This window comes from Alexandromys fortis, unplaced genomic scaffold (genome assembly GCF_014885135.2).
Source record: "Alexandromys fortis isolate MF-2015 unplaced genomic scaffold, M_Fortis_MF-2015_v1.1 scaffold_26, whole genome shotgun sequence".
In the NCBI taxonomy this organism is placed as follows: domain Eukaryota; kingdom Metazoa; phylum Chordata; class Mammalia; order Rodentia; family Cricetidae; genus Alexandromys; species Alexandromys fortis.
In genome coordinates, this window is record NW_026067894.1 from 1,172,802 (window position 1) to 1,192,313 (window position 19,512).

General features: G+C 54.4%; 1 protein-coding gene across 2 annotated transcripts in view; it reads left to right on the top strand.

Moving 5' to 3' along the window:
• The window catches only part of LOC126508833 (protein-arginine deiminase type-1), a 30,483-nt gene extending 10,971 nt beyond the window's left edge, over positions 1-19,512 (top strand). Inside the window, exons 4-16 of one of the 2 annotated variants that reach the window (XM_050154271.1) lie at positions 151-212; positions 1,557-1,671; positions 2,377-2,502; positions 3,321-3,481; positions 3,631-3,734; positions 4,699-4,822; positions 5,167-5,274; positions 7,390-7,541; positions 12,993-13,137; positions 13,923-14,016; positions 14,607-14,686; positions 15,828-15,953; positions 17,608-19,512. In XM_050154271.1, coding sequence (XP_050010228.1) covers positions 151-212; positions 1,557-1,671; positions 2,377-2,502; positions 3,321-3,481; positions 3,631-3,734; positions 4,699-4,822; positions 5,167-5,274; positions 7,390-7,541; positions 12,993-13,137; positions 13,923-14,016; positions 14,607-14,686; positions 15,828-15,953; positions 17,608-17,841 — 1,631 coding nt within the window. In that variant the 3' untranslated portion in view covers positions 17,842-19,512. Of the gene's footprint in view, positions 1-150; positions 213-1,556; positions 1,672-2,376; positions 2,503-3,320; positions 3,494-3,630; positions 3,735-4,698; positions 4,823-5,166; positions 5,275-7,389; positions 7,542-12,992; positions 13,138-13,922; positions 14,017-14,606; positions 14,687-15,827; positions 15,954-17,607 lie in introns of both variants that reach the window. The other variant, XM_050154266.1, reaches the window with a different exon arrangement.

Genomic DNA, 19,512 nt, shown 5'->3' on the forward strand with positions numbered 1-19,512 from the left:
AGTGCCATTCTAGACGGAGCCCCAGGGCCAGCACGTGGGCTCCCAGATGTCGAGTCTCCAGAGTTGAGCTCCTCATCAGCTGGGGTGGGAGTTAAGATGGCTGGGCCTGCCATCACAGGGAGAGACAGGTGACCTGTCTGACCTTTGCAGATGTGTCCCTTGATGCTGACACGGGCCGCACAGGCAAGGTGAAGAAAGGCTCCAGTGACAAGGTGAGTACACTGGGTACCCCGAGAGTGTGGAGCTGGAGCTGACAGGCAGACCTGGGTGATGCTGGCACCAGAAGGGTCTGTACTGTTCATGGGAGGATGGCCAAATTGGCGCAAGTGAGCAGTAGCTTAGGCCATGACACACATGCTGTGTGGCTCTTGGGAAAGCACTTACCCTTTCTGGTCTGTCTTATTCTGCTTGCTGCAGTTTCTACTCAGGGGTTTTGTGGGAACCCCTCAACATGGCAGGTGCTTCACAAAAGGCTGTTGAGTAACTGGATGGCCTCTTTTCAGTAAAGGGAGCTGTGGCGTTAAGTTATAGCTAGGCCATGAAGAATGAAGGATGGCCTTGTCCCGTGGGAAGCATGTAGTCCTCATGGGGCAGGAGGTACAGTTTGTAGGGAAAGATCCAGAGAGTCGGCCTGGATCTCGAGGTACTGTGGACAAGATGGGGCAGGATGCCCGAATGAAAGGCTGTGTGTTCACCCTGCACAAGGTCGTTCGGGGGTTGTAGGCAGGGACTCCGATGAAAACCATGGCACGGACCCTGGCACAGGGTGGTGTATACTCAGAGGGGTGGGCAAGTGTCATGGGTGCCATGGAAGCCAGCAATGGGCCTGTGCCATCCCAGAGACCTGGGTTTGAAGATTAACTAAGGGTTTCTTCCCCGAGTTTCTCTTTACTTTCCTGCCAAATGGAGAAAACTTATCGGGTATTGGGGACAGTAGTGTCCCCAGAGTCAGGCAGCTTGGTCCTCAGCCTGGAAGGCTTTGCAAGGCCCTTATGAATGTTAGGTCCAGGAGAATGCTGGAATGGGAGAGACTTCTTCATGGAGTCAAGATGAGGTGACTTCTGTCTTAATGTGGCCATTTCTGTGCATGGTGACGTCACCCTGCTCCTCTGATGTGGGTGCTGGGCAGAGCCATGTGGTGATGTCACCTTGCTCCTCCACTGTGGGTGCTGGGCAGAGCCATGTGGTGACGTCACCCTGCTCCTCTGATGTGAGTGCTAGGCAGAGCCATGTGGTGATGTCACCCTGCTCCTCCGCTGTGGGTGCTGGGCAGAGCCATGTGATGACGTCACCCTGCTCCTCCACTGTGGGTGCTGGGCAGAGCCATGTGATGACGTCACCCTGCTCCTCCGCTGTGGGTGCTGGGCAGAGCCATGTGGTGACGTCACCCTGCTCCTCCGCTGTGGGTGCTGGGCAGAGCTACTGCATATGGCCACACAGGTTGTGTGAGCCTTACTTCTCTTTCTGCTTTCCCTCTTTAAATCTTGGAACAAACCCAGAATATGAAAGTTTCTGGGCTGACCACTGAGCTAACCCAAGTTTCCTGTGTGCCACAGAAAACCTGGCGCTGGGGCTCCAGAGGCTCTGGAGCCATCCTGTTGGTAAACTGTGACAGAGACGTCCGTGGGTCCAGGGAGGACCTGCATGCCAGCCATTTGAGGTCGCTGGAGGGTGAGTGACAGCAGACGTGGGAGGTGAGGAGGGAGGGAGAGAGGGGGTCTTGTGTACCAGGTTTTCTTTTGGGCCACCAAGCACCTCCCAAATCAAGACGCAGAGGCTTCTTATAGTTATGAATGCTCGGCCTAGCTTAGGCTCATCTCTTACTAGCTCAGATCTTAACCTGTTTCTCTTCATCTGTGTTTTGCCTTGGGGCTTTTTACCTTTCTTTCCTTCTGTCTATCTTACTTTCATTGCTTCTCACATCTAGCTGGCAGCTGCCTGGCTTCTGGCCCCGGGTATCTTCTCTCTCTCTCTCTCTCTCTCTCTCTCTCTCTCTCTCTCTCTCTCCCTCCCTTCCTCCCTCCCTCTTTCCGCCCACTCTCATCCTCTTTTTCTCCCTAGGTTTCTCCTCCTACTTATTCTCTCTGCCCACCAGCCCCGCTTATCCATCTCCTGCCTTGCTATTGGCTATTCAGCTTGTTATTAGACCAATCAGGTGCCTTGGACAGTCCAGGTGAAACAAATGGAGCACATCTTTACATAGTTAAACACACATCTGTATATGGTTAAACAAATACAGCATAAACAACTGTAACAGACCTTTACACAGAGTAATATTCCGCAGCATAAACAAATGTAACACATCTTTGCCTAGTTAAAACAATATTCCACAACAGTCTTGGGCGGGGGCGTTTGTCTCAGAAGTCACTCTCCCAGACCTGCAGGACATGTCCCCAATGGTGCTGAGCTGCGGTGGCCCTGATGAGCTCTTTGAAAGCCACAAGCTGGTCTTGAAGGTGTCTTTGCCCGATTCCAGGAGGCTGAGGGTCTTCTGTGCCCGAGGTGAGTGGTGGTGGTTTGTCTCATCCCCTGTCCTCCTTCCCTGGCTCTCTGCCTTTGTCACCTTTTTGTAACTCATTGTGGTTTGTGTGACTCCTCCCCGGGGCACAGTATGGCAGCCAAGGATGGGGCCCAATTGCCGGTCCCATTGCACAGAGGGAGAAACTGAAGCCCAGACACACAAAGTCACAACTGCACAGTCAGGTGGGGTGGAGTGAGAGTTCAAGCCCTGCTTCTTGAGCACCTAGGCCCCTCCCTGACCCCACGTGATTTGCTGGCTCCTCTAGGCAGTAGACCAGCACCAAACTCTTGCTGTCTGGGGGCCCCACCCAAGCAGTCAAGGAGAGGCAAGGGACCTTGGAGGCTAGAGCCTGGCTTCAAATCCTGGCTGAATTGCTAGATTCTTTTAATCAGAATCTGTGGCTTTAGGGGACTGGGGTGCAATCTAGTGGTGATGTATTTAATCATCCCAATAAAAATCCAACCGCAGCAGAAGCCACTCCCGTCTTCCGTCTCCACAAATGAGATTCGTCCATTATGTGGTATGCACGCGCGCTTCATTGCTTTCTGTGGGTGGAGAAGAGCGCGTCTATGGATGCACTTTATTGGGTATAATCCGTTTATAGCCGCTATGGACGGACATTTGGGTCTTTACCACCTTTGGGGCCAGATGCTTTTCTCTAGTTATCCGCTATACAGTTCACCTGAGGCTCTGAGAGGCTGAGACATGGGCCAAGGTCACTGCTTGGGCAGTTTAGAGATGGAAGGGTTCCGGCCCAGACGATCCTGTCCCCACATTGACCTGACCCTCTTCTCCTTAGGTGGGACCTCCCTCTCCAACTACAAGCAGGTGCTAGGACCCCATCACGAGGTCTATGAGGTGGAGCGGCACCCCGGGGAGAGCGACATTCAGTTCTACGTGGAAGGGCTCGCCTTCCCTGACACCAGTTTCTCAGGGTTGATCTCTCTCAGTGTCAGCCTGGTAAGCACAGAGGTGAGTGCTAGATGGGGGCCGGGTCAGGGGAGGGGCGTGGTCAGGGGAGGGGCGTTGTCAGGGGAGGGGCGTGGGGAACAGAGGGCAGCCTGGAGCCCACAAAGTCCACAAAGTCACAGAGCGCTCCTCTCACCCAGGCCCTCTCCGAGGTGTCGCTCTTCACAGACAGCGTGACCTTCCGAGTGGCCCCCTGGATCATGACCCCCAATACCCAGCCGCCCCTGGAGCTGTATGTCTGCAGGTGAGCCCTCCCCACAGCCCCACCTTGCCCAAACCAGAATATAAGCAGTAATGCTGGCCAGCCCTCACTCAGGGATGGTGTCACAGCCTTGAGGTGCCACAGGACCGCAGGAGAGGTCACGCCACTGTCACCGGCACCAGCTCCAAGTCTGCAGGCTCCCCACCTGTTATGGAGGCCCAGACATCTTGAATTCAGTCTCGGAGATGGGGTGAGGTGTGGCGGTATAGGCCTGTAATCCCTCATTTAGGAGGTCGAAGGCTGGGAGTTCAAATCAAGCCTCTGCTACTTGAGGCCCTATCTCAAAACAAAACAAAACAAAACAAAACAAAATCTGAGTTGTGGGGCTGGGCCCTACATGTGTGCCAGGAACTGTAGGGACCTGGCTTCACTCTTTTGACGTCATTTCTGGCATCTTCTGAGGACCTAGAGACCCAGTCACAGGATCCATTGTTGAGTCTTGCCCATTCTTGGTGTTCCTGGTACTTCTGCTATGCCCTAGTATCTAGCGGCCTCTGCTGGTCAACCTTTGAAATACCACAGGTAGGAGTGGCCAGATGCAAATTCATAGGAAGAGGATGTGGCCACTAAAGGCCTTCTGTCCACCTGGATCCAAGAGTGTCCCAGCCTCCTGTCTGCTCAGAGATATCACCTTCACTCTCTGCTCTGAGAAGACAAGGCTAGCCCACTTACTGGCCCCTCCATCAGTGGCATCAGCCCCAGGTCACCTCCGTAGCCACCCCAGACTGCCTGCCTGGGCTAGTTCAGGCACCCTGCCTCTCTGGGCTCCCCAGCCTGGCTTTGCCCTGCTCAGACACCAGTCACCTGATGTGATCTAGGGACGGGATGCCCATCCACGAGTCTTCCAGTCTCTCCAGGGTAGGGATGGATCTGAGGCTCAGCACCCAGGGATGCAGGGTCTGGCACAGCTGGATTCTCGTCTCAGCGGCAGTCACTGTCCTTGCAGTGTGACAGATGCCCATGGCCGCAATGACAAGTTCCTGGAGGACATGGCCCACCTGGCTCTGAAGGCCAACTGCAAGCTAGTGGTCTGTCCCCGGGTGGACAATCACAACGATCGCTGGATCCAGGTGGGTGCAAGGCTGGTCCAGAGAAGAACAGGGTGGGGGGGTGGGTGCCTGGGAGTACAGGCGCTCAGGCACATCCGCCTGCAATGCCTGGGGACATGGGCCTACCTGGCCATGCTAGAGCAATATAGGTCAGAGCTGAAGACCACTCCCCAACAGAAGCCATCTCTCCCGTCTCCTCCAGGCACCCTGATGCAGGGCCAGGCTTTCTGGATAAAACCCTGGAGGCCTCCCCCTCCATCCCCACCCCTGTATCCTCCCCAGGACTTGGGTGATGTCGTTGTCTGGGGTCAGCTTTCCTGAAAGCCCCTGAGAAGGCCTGCTGTAGATCTTTCTTCCTCACGCAGGACGAGATGGAATTTGGCTACATCGAGGCCCCTCACAAATCCTTCCCTGTGGTCTTTGACTCCCCACGAAACAGAGGCCTGAGGGACTTCGCCCTTAAGAAGATCCTGGTGTGTAACCAAGTACATGAGGTGGGGAGGGAGGAAGTGGGGGATGCAGGGCTTTGGTGGCTCCTCTCCTGGGAGCCCTGGTGGAGCCTCATCTGGTCTTTTAGGGTCCGGAGACTGTTGGGGATGGTGACAGCAAACCTGGAGAGTGGTGGCAGGTTCCATATAAGAATGCAGATTGTATGTAAATCATATGCAAATAGAACCCTCTCCCATTATACTGTCTCCCATCCTGGGAGAGACAGAACAGATGTTCTTCGTCAGGGATCAGTCTCAGTGGCCTGGGGGGGGAGGGGTCATTCTCAATGGGAGTCAACAGAAACGGCAGCCCTGGAGACCAGGCTGCCTCTGAGGGGCAGCGTACCCTTAGCGAGCTTGCCAGGGACTGTGGTACTCCCTGCCCACAGGATGGCAGCAACGGCTCTGCCACCACTGAGTTCTGGACAGTGTCCCCTTGTTTTTATGGCTTCCCACACTCAGTCCACAAGACACTCTGCCTTATTATTAATAACTGTTAATTATAAAGTTTCCTTTTCACTACCAAGGAAACTGAGGCTGGGGAGGTTAAGCAACTTGCCCCCAAGGTAAGGAGCCGGTGGGGCACCCATGCACGAACCCCAACTGGTACCTACAAAGTCTCTGTACCTTACAATTGGTGGCACCTTCTCCTGAGGTGGCCCAGTTTCTGTGGGTTTATGGGTCCCAAGTCCCTTCCTGCCAGAACAGTACAGATCTAGGTGGGAGTTTGGGAATAGGGTGTCTCAAGCCTGTAGCTAGCAGACCTGAATGGGGGTGGGGTGGGGTGTACCAAGCCTTTCTCTGTCCTGCCAGCCAGTTCCCAAATAACTATATGGAGACTTCTTATTAATTATGAAAGCTCTGCCTTAGCTTAGGCTTGTCCCACTAGCTCTTACAACTTAAATTAATCTGTTTCTATTAATCTACATTCTGCCGTGTGGGTTATAGCTTTTCCCTCTCCTCCTGCACATCCTCATTCTTCTGTGTCTGGCTGCCTCTCCGAGTCCTCTCTGTCCCCAGAAGTCCTGCCTAACCTCTTCCTGCCTAGCTATTGGCCACTTAGCTCTTTATTAAACCAAGCACGGTAACACATCTTCACATTGAGTAAAGGAATATTAGCAATGGGGGGAATAAATCCTGCAGGGTGAGTTAGCTCTTTATTAAACCAAGCACGGTAACACATCTTCACATTGAGTAAAGGAATATTAGCAATGGGGGGAATAAATCCTGCAGGGTGAGTGGGGGGGGGGACCAGAGCACCCTGGCTCTTGGCTCGGTGACCCCCCCTCCGCCTCCACTTCCTTTGGGTCCATGGCACTCCCTTCTTCTTGGCTTACTGTGGAGGCTGAGCCTGCTGAACGCCTTCTCTTCCTGGTATGTAAGTCAGGAAGTCTGAGCCCTCTGTCTTCCCAGCAGCTCACAAGTCTTAATGTGTGGGGTATTTGTGTGTGTGTGTGTGTGTGTGTGTGTGTGTGTGAGAGTGAGTGTGTGCATGCACATACATGTGGAGACCGGAGGTCATCCTTGGGTGTCATACCTCAAGACCATATTTCTTTTTCTTTTCTTTCCTTTCTTTCTTTCTTTCTTTCTTTTTTTTTTTTTTTTTTTTTTTTTTTTTTTTTTTTTTTTTTTTTTTTTTTGAGACAGTGTCTCCTGTTGGCCTGGGACTTGTCAATTAGGCAAGGCTGACTAGTGAGTGAGTCCTAGGGGTTTACCCTGCCTCCCAGCACTGAAATTGCAAGTGTGTGGTGCTACCACACCCAACTTTTATGTGGGTGCTGGGACAGAAACTTAGGCCCTCACGCTAGCTGGTGAGTGCTTTCTTTACCTCCCGAGCCATCGGCCCAGCCCTGGTGTCTCCATGGTCTCTCTTCCATGCCTGTCCATGCACGACTCCTTTAGATGCACGCTGCTTGACCAAGGGCCTGGAAACTCTCTGCCCACCTCTGGGCACTGACTAGATCTTGAACTGCTCAGTGGGTAGAGAGAGTTAGGTGTGGAGACCCAGGGAGCAGGTGCCCAGTGTCTTCCCCTCCTGTGAGTGTAGCTCCTTCCCCCTTGACCCTCCTGTCCGTGGGTGCTCTGACGGTGCCTCTCCAGGGTCCTGACTTCGGATACGTGACCCGGGAGATCCAGTACGCAGGTGCCTCTGGCCTGGATTCCTTCGGCAACCTGGATGTGAGCCCACCGGTGAGGGTGGGCAACAAAGAATACCCGCTGGGCAGAATCCTCATCGGTGGCAACTTCCCCAAGTGAGTGGCCTGGGAGGGTGGCGGGTGTGGGAGGATGCAATAACCCCTCCACGTGGCTCTCCAGACTGGGAGGTGCTCTCCAGAACCCATGGGGAATGACTATCACAGCATCCAGACTGGGAGGTGCACGGAATGACTGTCACACAGATATCGTAAGGTTTCAGGGACAAATTAGTGGCCCAGAGTCTGACAAGGATAATCGCCAAATTAAACCAGCATGTCAGAGGCTGGGGATGAGCTCAGCTGATAAGGGGCTTGCCTACCATGCATGAGTCCCTCTCTGGGTTTGATCTCCTGTAGTAAGTAAGCCAAGAGTGAAGGCTCACAGCTGTGATCCCAGCACTGGGGTGACTAGAAGCAGGAGGACAAGAAGTTCAAGGTCATCCTCAGCTACTTGGAGGACTCAAGGCCAGCCTGGGTTAATGAGACCCTGTCTGATGGGAGGTAACACGCCCTTTGCTACATAAGCAGGGACAGGCTCTTTGCATGGGGAAGGCGAAGTCACTGCTGCCCTGTCTTGAAAGGGCCCAGAGGCTGCCCAGAGGCAGAACGGGCTGCTGGAACCCTTGTGGCAGAGTGACTCAGTGACATACACGGGGCCCCGCAGTGATGGTGCAGAGAACACGGTGTTTAGGATTCAGTTAACACTCAGACGGGTGCAGATGCCTGCTCATCTTGTAGTGGGTCCCTCCCTGCCCCCAGGGAGCCAGACAAGGGTGTGCTCCTTGAAGCCCACTTGGGTTTCTCCCTATCACAAACTCTCCATGCCCCTTTCATTTGTGGAAATTGGTGTGGAGCCTGGGAGTGCCCCACTTGTCCTCTGAGCCCCAGCTGGCCACACAACCCCAGGTGGAGAGCCTGGGGTTGCTGAATCAGACAAGGTGGGTTTTGCTGGTACCAAGTGAGGCCCAAAGTTGGGGTGTTAAGACCTGCTGCACTGGCTGAGGCTGGCTAGGAGATGAACAGAGGCCCCACTGACCGTCCACCTCAGATAGCGCACTGGGGCTGGGCTTCAGGGGGCCGCCTGTGAGTCTCCAGGATCCGATGCCCATTGTGCTCGTTGTACAGTGTCTGGCAAATCCTCGGTGCACGATTCATTCATTCAAATTAAGGACAGGTGCCAGGCGTGGGTGAACATACCATGGGTGCTAAACATGGGGGTACAACCCTGTAACCCCAGGAGGCTGAGGCAGGAGGATTGCGAGTTCAAGGCCAGCCTTGGCTACAGAGTGTGGCTCTGTCTCAGAACTAAAAACCCAAACAAATAAAACGAACAGACTAAAAAGGGTGGGGGGACTAAGCAAAGCAAAAACCAACACACAGAAAAGGAAGTTCCAGGGATGTGGGGTGAGCAAGGCTGTTGCACTTTAAATAAATGATTTCTTTTATATTCCATGCCTCATTTTCTTCAACTGTAAAGCAGGCCTGATAAAAAGCCCACTCTCTCTGGGCGTTGGTGTACACCTTTAGTCCCAGCCCTCAGGAGGCAGAGGCAGGAGGATCTCTGTGAGTTTGAGGCCAGCCTGATCTACAAAGTGAGTTCCAGGACAGTAAGGACGGTTATACAGAGAAACCCTGTCTTGAAAAACCAAACCAAACCAAACGAAAAAACTCTCCTTTAGAATTAAAGGTGGGTGGTGGTGGTGGTGCACACCCTTAATCCTGCCCCTCAGACTCCCGAGGCAAGAGAACTAGAGGCCAGCCTGGTCTACAGAGCAAGTTCTAGGACAGTCAGGGTGGCACAGAGAAACTGTATTCTGAAAAACAAAGTCTCTCCCTTGGGGCTGACTAGATGGCTTGGTGGGTAAGGTGCCTGTTTCCCAAGGGTGAAGGCTTGAGTTTGGGTCTTCAGCACCTATGTAAAAAGCCAGGCATAGCAGGCCATGTTTGTAATCCCAGCACTGGGTGTAGAGACAAGAGGGTCCCTGGGGCTCTCTGGGCAGCCAGCCTACCTGAAAATAAATCTCAAGTTCAGTGAAAGACCCTGGCCCCAAAACTAAGGCGGCGGGCACTAGAGGAGGACACCTAATATCAACTTCTGGCCTCTACACACAGGGTTGGGGTGGGTGCAGAGGGGGCAGATCTGTCCCAGTCAGGAGACTATTCTACATACAAGCCGCAGAAACCCCTTCTGGAGTCTCTAGGTTCACATAAAGGAACAAGGAAGTCAAAGTCTCCAGGTGCCCATGAGCTGTGGCCCACCGAGGAGCTATGTATGCATCAGCCTTTGGGCTGTTAAAAAACAGGAATGAGGCCCTTAGTGGAAGATGAAACCTTGGTGCCCAGAGAGGGAGAGCCACATGTCTAGAGTCACACCGGATTAATGATGCTGTCAGAATCCAGGTATCCTCCACGGGTCCCATAGAATTTGACAAGTTGAGCTGGTGTCCCCTACCATCCCTGACATCTGTCCTCAGTAGCAAACAGAATAGCCAGCCTTCAAGATCTGAGCTCCAGGATAGCCTGGTCTACCTAGTCAGTTCCAAGCTAGCTAGGGCTATGCAGTGAGGCCCTGTCAGTAAAAACAAATTAAATCCCAGTAATTTTTCTGAGCTCCACGGTGTCTGTGTCTATAAAATGGGGACAGTGCCAGCCCCAGCCTCATGGGGCTGCTGTGTGATTAGACACAGCCCAGGTAGAGTACTCCATGCATGGCACGCAGTTGGGGGGTAGCACCTGTCCCCTCCATCTCGGTAAGAGTCTGACGGCGAGACGATGTTTTGAAGGAAGACGGTTACAAGGCTGACTGTTTAGAAGGAGATGTTCCGGGGAAAGACAAATGCTTTTGTAAAGGCCCTGAGGTAGGAGCGTGCCGGAGGGTTTAGAGGCTTGTGAGGAGGCCAGTGTGCAGGGGCTGAAGCTGAGGGAGAAAAGAGAAGCCCATGCTGCACAAGATGGGAGGAGGCAGAGTGACCCCCAGATGGTGACATCGCTAATATACATGCATCCTGGGATGACCATTTTTAGGGTCATTTGTTTCCAAGACAGGGTTTCTCTGTAACAGCCCTGGCTGTCCTGGAACTAACTCTGTAGACCAGGCTGGCCTCAAACTCAGAGATCCTCCTGCCTCTGCCTCCCGAGGGCTGGGATTAAAGGTGTGCTACCACCGCCCAGCTCAGGATGGTCTTGAGGACCAAAGGTGGCGTTTAGTGTAAGAGCCTAAGCCAAGCGCACAGTAGGCACCCAACAAACCAGAACGTTCCTGGCTGCCTTGGGGTTCTCCCCTCATGCACTCCAATCATTGAACAATTCCGCCCCCTAGTGGTGGCTTTTGTGATGATGCAGAGACGAACCTGCCCTTACCTGGGACTGGGAACCACCTCCTCCCTGCTCCAGCCTCCAGAAAGGGGCGTGGGAGAGAGTCCCAAGGAGAGGCTTCACGCAGCACCTGCTGAACTGTGTTTGCTTTCTCTTCATCTCATTGTTTTTAAAGATGCACTTCAAAAAACTATAGTAAACAGACAGAAGAATGTGGTCCCCGCTTTCTACCCTCGATTCTCACCAGGAGCTTCATTGGGGCCTTGGTCAAGCTTGTTTGCAGCAGGCTCCAGACTCCATTTTCTGTAAATTACGAACTTTCTTTTTCTGTCTGACTTCAAAATCAAAATACAGCCAAGGATCTTCCTGCCTCCGCCTCTCAGATGCTGTAGTGACCAATGTGTGCCGCCACACCCCGTTCACGCAGTACCAGGGAACTGAACCGAGGACCTCAGGTGTGGCAGGGAGGCACTGCACTAACTGAGCGCCTCTGAAGCTGCTCGGTCCTACCTGTTACTCCGAGGCCTCTGCCTCACTCGCCATTGTTCCGGAAGCAGATATTATGTGACAGGGGCTGGGGCTTCAGCAGAACGTGGCTTAGACTAGGCCCCTGCCCTGGTTGAGTGTGCATCCCAGCAGGGGGTGAGAGCCAGATGAGAGGTGGGTAACCAGCAGACCCTGATGAGGTAGTATTCCAGCTGGGGACCCAGTGCTGTGGGGAAAAATGAGGCAATGAAGGGGGTTGGGGCACGGCTGCCATTTGTCAAAATTTCAGCGGAAGAAGTCAAGATTTGAGTTACACCCAGAAGAGGAAAGAGGGGTGCCTTGGGACCATGGGGAGAGGACTGTGACTCCAGAGGGGATGGGGACAGAGTAGGTGCACAGGTCCTGAGGCAGGAATGTGTCTGATAAGTTCAGGAGACAGAAGAAGACCAGAATGAGTGGAGAGGAGAGGGTCAGGGCCAGGGTGGGCGTTAGGTGGACCATGGACCATGGGGAGGTCAGGAGGAGGTCAGGAGGGGCTGTGCAGCTTCTGGAGGTAAGATGGGAGCAAGCCCAGGGTTTCAACCGGAAGAAGTACATAGTCTGACTTTTAAAATTCTCCCTCTGGACGGATCAGGGATCAAGTTGGAAATAGGCATTAAAAAAAAAAAAAAAAAAAAAAAAAAAAACAGGCCACTGGCCACCCAGACAGGAAGGCTCCTGCTGGTCCCTGAGAAGGTTTGACATCACTCCTCTTTGAGGGCAAAGTCTCCACACTGGAGAAGAGCTTTTGGATAACACGGCCTTATGCTGGACGGTTGGTTGGAAACAAGATCTTTTTATACAAAATAACCCTCTGAGTGGGTCCTCTTTCCCAGAGGAGAGACCAAAGCTCAGAGAGCCAAGAAGACCACCAGGGCCACACAGCTGAGAAAGGTCAGAGCCAGCCCCTGATGATTCCAGGCCCCGAGATCTGAAGCCCAAGCAGAGACCAGGGCCTGAGAACGTAAACCAGTCGGTGACGGACATGAGTCCCTAGGTTCAACCCCAGCACCACATAAACCATTAAGGTCTTGCGCTTGTGATCTCAGCACTTGGGAGGTAGAAGCAGGAGGACCAGGGGTTTGAAGCCATCCTTAGCTACATAGGAGGTGGAGGAGGACACATCCTGTTGTATTCTTCCCAGGTAAAGGGCTCTTAAGAAATGCTAGATTTCATCTCAAGAACTTCTGGGGAACCCCAAATTCCTGAGGCAGTATGTGAGTTTCACACTCTGGCATAAATAAGACTCAGCCTCTCTTCAACACGCAAAGCCTTCAGACTCCTCAGGGTGATTGGCTGGGTGCAGAAGGCCTCGCTCAAACAAGCTCCACCCCCTTGCCAAACCTACCCCCCTACCTTGGCCTGGCCTGCATCTGCCACGTCCGTCCACCTATCCCCTAACCCATGGTGTCTGCTTCTCTCCTCCTGGGACATCCTATCCCCACTCTGTTCCCAACGGCTTCAGCTTGGGCTGCACATCTCTGGGCCTGTAACCAGTGGAGTGTGGCCCTGACCTTTCTCAGCAGCGAGGCCCAGACTACATCACCTTAACTCTCTGGGCCTCAGTTTCCCCTTTGGTAAAGAGGACCCACTCAGAGGGTTGTGAGGGCACGGAACATGTACCGGGTGGAGACATAAGATGACTGACCGAGCCTCTCTCCTCACCAGGTCCAGCGGGCGGCGCATGGCCAGGGTGGTACGTGACTTCCTGCAGGCCCAGCAGGTGCAGGCCCCCGTGGAACTCTACTCCGACTGGCTTTCCGTGGGCCACGTGGATGAGTTTCTGAGCTTCGTGCCCACCTCTGACCAAAAGGTGCGTCCCCTGTGTCACCACCCCACAGTGTTCCGGTTGAGTCGCTGCTGCCCCCGCCTGGCCTGATGGGGTGGCTTGGGGCATGGACACTGCAACCAGCTCAGTCCTACGGGATCCGCGTGCCCTGGGACTTAGGCTGCGTTCATCAGGGAGGGCTTCCTGGAGGAAGCCAGGAGATCTGTGCTTCTTGCCGGTGTTTTCAGACCCAGAACACTCAAAGAGTCAGGAATGGCACTGGTAAGAGGGACGAGAATGCCTCAGGCACCTACTCTAAGCCAGACTTACGCACACTTTTAGCCAGGGAGCCCTCCAACAAGCCCATCCTTGCCTCCATTTTACAGGTAAGGAAACCGAGGCTCAGGAGGGTTCTGCGCTCTCTCAGGTCCATACATCCTAGGGGGGCTGGGGAGATTTTAATTAGAATGTGGGCTCTGGTCTCTACATTGACCACAGAATCCCGCTATTGTGTAGAGAGGGAGAGGAAGAAACTGACCCTCAGCCCTCATGGAGAAAACCACCCTGGGGGAGGGGCTTCCTAGTGGCCAGGGATACTGGTCCAGCCAGCTTGGTGAGAGCTCTGATGGGGTCAGTGAGCAGCTGCAGAGGGACACACCTGGATTAGGTGGAAGGGCCTGCAGTTGGGACCCACTTGGGTCGTGGGGGGGGGGGCAGGCAGGGAGGGGGAAAAGAAGCCCAGGGCACGTCTGGCTCCTGAGCTCAGTCCTTGGAGGTCTCTGGCATCTCACAGACCCAGGCTTTGAGCCATTTGTTCCCCTCTGTGGCAGGGCTTCAGGCTGCTCCTGGCCAGCCCCAGCGCCTGCCTCCAGCTGTTCCAGGAGCTGAAGGAGAAGGGCTACGGGGAGGCAGCGCAGTTTGATGGTGAGTGCCAAAGATTCTGTCACCTGTCATCGCTTGGGGATGCTGTCCCTCCGTCACCCTCCCTGGGGTCGTCCCTACTGCCGCCCTGGGACAAGGAGGGAAACCGAGGGGCTAGGGAGTCACCCCAGACACTCCTAGGCTAGACCTCGGGAGAGATGTAGGGGTCCCACCTGGATCCAAATCCTAGCCTCAGCACGTGCTGGGGGTGGAGCCACAGAGGCTGCGCCCTGCCTCTTAGAACCTCCATTCCCTTCTCTGAACTGCAGAGGAAAATCACCCTCCCTGGACGGTCTTAAAGATCAATGAGAATTAAGCTGGCCCCAGCAGGTGTGGGAGGTCAGGGCCGGGAGCTGTGAGGAGCCCTGGGGCTTTTTCTCAGCATCTCTGGCTCTTCTCCCTTCTCCCGTCCTAGCTGCAGTAGGAACCAGCCTTCTAGCGTCCGGCCTTTTCCCTCCCACCTTCCTGCTTGTGTTAGCAGCGCTAGCCTGCACTGCGCTGCTTCAGGCCTGGGGGCTCCAGGCAGTGTCCCTGAACCCACGCCCTGTCTTGTCTGTCTGTCTCTGAACTCACTCACTGCCTGTCCTTCACAGGCCTCAAGCATAAGACAAAGAGAAGCATCAACGATATCTTAGCGGACAAACACCTCAGGAGGGACAGTGTGCACGTGCAGGTGAGGGCAGGACAGTGGTGACCCGGTGGTGGCAGACATGGCCCAGCCTTGGTTTGTCCTGTAGACTTCTGAGGGTGTGGGAGTGAACTTCATCCTCGGGGGGGGGGCTGGCAGACTGTGAGGACAGACCGGGCCACCTTCTGGCCACAGCAGGCGCCTGGCATTGCCTGGCTCTGGGGGTGCAGTTCCTGTCCACAGATGTGAATCCAAAGCCTCACCCTGGAAGTATGAAGGTGAGATTACAGAGACATGGGGTCCTCAGGGGCCCTAAACAGAGAGCAGGTAGGACACGTCCGGGAATGGTTAGCACTCACCAAAGACAGTGCTAGCCCTGTGTGCAATGCTGGGCTCGGCGAAGGCAGGAGGCCTTTGGCCCCTCTTCAACAAGCCAGGGACCTTACCTAGATGGCTGGGGAAGGACAGAAGAATGAGCCCTGGGACAGCATGTTAAAATACAGGGGGGTCATCAAAGAGGCTCAGCAGGTAAATGCTACTGCTGCCTAAGATGCTGAGTTTGATCCCCAGAATTCATAGTGGAAGGAATTAACTGACCTCCACATGGGCCTATGTTGTACACACACACACACACACACACACACCAATTAAAAACTGTAATCAGGGACTAAAGAGAGGATTCTGCAGTTAAGAGCACTGACTGCTCTTCCAGAGGACCCAGGTACAATTCCCGACACCCACATGGCAGCTCACAACCATCTGTAACTCCAGTTCCAGGGGATCTGGTGCCCTCTTTTGACCTCCGTTGACACCAGCCATGCACATAGCACCCAGGCATGCATGCAGGCAAAGCATCCATATACATAAAATAAAAACAACTTTTAAAAATTGTAATCAAGTGACAGGATCCTTTACAACCAAACCTCAACTGTTCCTAGCTCTGTGCAGCTGGGCAGGCTACCCTGAGCCTCAGTTTCCCCACTTCAGACAACCGTGACTCCTTTTGCGCTAAGCCGCTGAGAGTCTCCGAGGCACCCATAGGTGCTCAGGACTGCAAACAGGCTCAGTGCACTCAGAGTCTCCTGTCTGGGCCATGGCTTCCCTTCCCCCTCACACAGGTGCTCAGGGCTGCACACAGGCTCAGTGCACTCAGTCTCCTGTCTGGGCCATGGCTTCTCTCCCCCAGAAATGCATCGACTGGAACCGGGATGTGCTGAAGCGAGAGTTGGGCCTCTCCGAGAGCGACATCGTGGACATCCCACAGCTCTTCTTCCTGAAGGGAGCCTATGCCGAAGCCTTCTTCCCCGACATGGTGAGAGTCCCTGGTGGGTGCAAGAATGGCTGGGTATAGAGGCATGGAGAGGGGATAGCTTGATCAGCAGTTCCTACAGAGGGCAGGTACATGCCCTGGGGCATCTCCGATGACCACAATGAGTTGGTGTTTTTGGTACCCGGTGGGCAACAGCTGGGAGGGCTGTACAGCGGGGAGGCCAGCCCATCCCAAGAGATTTCATTTTCTAAATGGAAAGGCAGATGGGGATGCTTCTGTCCTCTGTCCGGAGGCTGGTCTTCCCCTGTTCCCACCTTAGCCTTCATTTGAGGCTTCCCCGAGGAGCTTCTATGTCGGCCTTCCTGGCAGGCAGAACAAATAGTAGCATGACATGCAGATGAAGCCAAGAGTCTTCAGTCCGGGGGGCGGAGGCTGAGTGATGCTATCAAATTAGCTGGCCCATAGACCCATTTCCTGCCAGGGTGAGGGCTTCTATGAGAGGTGGGCTCTGGAGCAGGAGGTGACCCTCCTTTTCTATGGTGCCTTTAGCCTGAGTGCTTCTCCTGGGACAAGACCAGAGTAGTACTGAGTTAGGGGAAGGGGTGTGCAGGCTGGAGTGAGGGGATGCCTACTTAGTTCCTGACTGTCCCTGAGGTCTAGCCCCCAGACTGGCAGGGTACTGTTCCCCAAAGACAGAAGCTTTCTACCTGAGCTTCCTGCCGCTGGGCACTGCAGGGTGTTTAGGGGTATCCCTGGTCTCCTATAACAACCAATAATATCAGGCAATACCAGGCAGGTAAATCCTTCCTCCTGAACAACACTGCTTGAAGGTGTGCCTCTGCCTTCTGTTAGAGTTTTCCCTGCTGGGCTGAGCACTCGGCACTCTAGAGTGGAACATGGCATCCCCTGAGTCATTGGGATGACATGGTGTGCCACATGTGGCCCGTAGGTGACAACCAGGGACAGGAAGTGATTTTAACCTACCCAGCCATCTGTGGCGAATGGCTTTTGGACACTGGGCTTTGGTTCCCAATGCAGGTGGGCATGGCTGAGGTTAAGGCCCATGACTTTGGGCTGTGACTCTTGACTCCAGGAGCAGAGGCCCGGCCATGGCAGTAAAAGTGGCTTCTTAGCCTTCTCCCTGCCCTTTGACCCCTGGCATTCCCCAGCCCAAGGACTAAGGACAGCTAGGAACAGCAGAGCAAGCTGTGCATTGCACAGGCATCTCCACACTGGCAAGGACAGCTATAGAACAGGCCCGCAGATCTGCACGTATAGTCTCTGTCCGTGACAAACTTGTTACTAGATGACAATTGTCTGAGTGACAGGAGAAAGTATAGGAGGAAGGGGTGACTGTCACTGGTACAGAGCTAACCATACGTGCCTTTAACTAAGGAGCCGTTCGACCACTGAGCTATATCCCAGCACCTCCACCACGCCACACCGCTCTGTGCCTTTTTTTTTTTTTAACATGCTGAGACATGTTTTATTTCTGTGGCCCAGGCTGGCCTCAAAGTCGCCATCTTCCTGTTTATGACTCCCAGATTATAATGGGCACATTCTCCACCCACAGCTCAGATCCTATTTCCTGACCCTTTCCTGGTCCTGGTGAGGATGGGTCAGCAGAGCCAGAGCCCAGAAGGAATTGTGGGTGCAGTACATTCATGGCCAGTGGGGTTCTTCCTCTCTCCTGCAGGTCAACATGGTGGTGCTAGGCAAGTACCTGGGCATTCCCAAGCCTTTTGGCCCCCTCATCAATGGCCGCTGCTGCCTGGAGGAGAAGGTGCGCTCCCTGCTGGAGCCGCTGGGCCTGCACTGCGTCTTTATCGACGACTTCCTGTCTTACCACCAGTTGCTCGGGGAGATTCACTGCGGCACTAACGTGAGAAGAAAACCTTTCAGCTTTCGGTGGTGGAACTCAGTGCTCTGAGCCCGCCCGGCCACCGCCCTTGCTACCCTGTCGATGGGAGTGCCAGGGCAAGGGTGAGGGACACAAACCAGCCTCCTCCGTCCTCCTGGGACCCTGAAACAGGCTGGCTACTGTGGTCAGCTGGACTCCAGGGCGACACCACATTTCTTGGTCTCTGGAGCTGTCTGTCCTGCCCAGGGCGACTACCGCCACTCTTCCCTCTCCTGTCCCCAGCCACAGCTCCCAGAGACGCAAGGTCGGCAGCTGAGCCTGTTAAAGGCATGACCTCTGCAGGCGCACCCCACTTTGAGTTGCTCCCCTCTCTTTGGACTCCTCTCTGGAGCCGGAGAAATGGCTTTGGGGCTGTTTTCAGAATGCCCGCTGTGCCTGGACCCTGGGATGAGAGCACCATGGTTCCATATGACTCCTGGATTATGTAAAATGGAAAGGAAGATTTGGGACATCCTTTTTCTTAAGGGGACCCCAAGCCATGGCTGTTAAGCACCCTTCAGCTGTGTGTAGGCAAGCAAGGACACAAAAGCCCAGAGGCCAGGCCCCTTTCAAAAATGAAAGCAAGCTGGCACCTAAGCCCCTTTAACGCCCTGCTCCATCCACTCCGTCCTCAGGATGCTCGGTAGTTCTTGGGACAGCCTTTAATTAGGAGTCCTGCTACTTCCGTTTGGAAGACGCTGGGGGCTATAGAGAGGCCCTCAGAAGTCTACAAGCAGGGGAGGGATTAGGGAGGCGAGGGCAGGAAGATCCAAACAGGAAGTCAAATGGGCTGTCCATCTTGGGGCAGGGAACCTGGAAGCCTGGGACTCCTGGGGCCTCTGAATCTGAAGGTTGCAGGCTGGTCCAGATGTGACGGGGGTGGGGCTCAAGATGTTAGGAGAGGGTGGGGCAGGCCATTAAGTTACATCTGGAGGTGGGGATTAATTTCCTCTAATAGTCTGTAATTACTCCCCAACCTGCTGCAGGCAGTGGGAGGGGAGGGCTCACACTCCCACAGCAGCCCGGGACCCTGCACAACACTTGCGGTGCCCTAGTAAACCCACTGCAGGCCTGTGACCCCCTCCCGCGGTCGGAGAGACAGCTGCCCTGGAGGCTAATAGTGCAGGGTGAGGTCACAGAGGCCTGTGTAGGCAAGCAGGCAGGCAGACCCGACTGCAGGGCACGGCTGGCAGACAGAGCTGCCTGCCCCCTTCCTCTTCTGGTCAGGGAGTCACACCAGGCTGCCAGTCGCTGGATTCTGTCTTTGCATTTCTAGTAACTTCTGGTGCCACCCCAGGCTTGAGGCAGCTGCGGTTACTTTGTAGTCACTGGACATTCAGTTAGTAAAGTCTCCCATGGAACTGCTAGGGTGGACACGGCCGGGTAAGAATTGACTCCTCTCCCTCTAGAAGGTTCTGTGGAACTGGAACCCCATTTGTAGACTCCCAACATCAACATCCTCCTCCTCTATAGTCATGACCCAGCTGGGGCTGAGCCATGGAGAAGAAGAAGAAAAAGGAGGAGGAAGAGAAAGGTTGGGAGCAGGGCCTGGTCTCTGAGGGGGAGACCGGAGAGCCCTGGCGAACATGGGAGCGAGCCTTCGGAGCCTCATGGGGGGACTCTGGAGTTGCTGCCCGGGCTGTCTGGGGTCCTGGGTGAGTGGGCACCCTCTTTCTGAACAATAAAAAGATCGTGTGCATT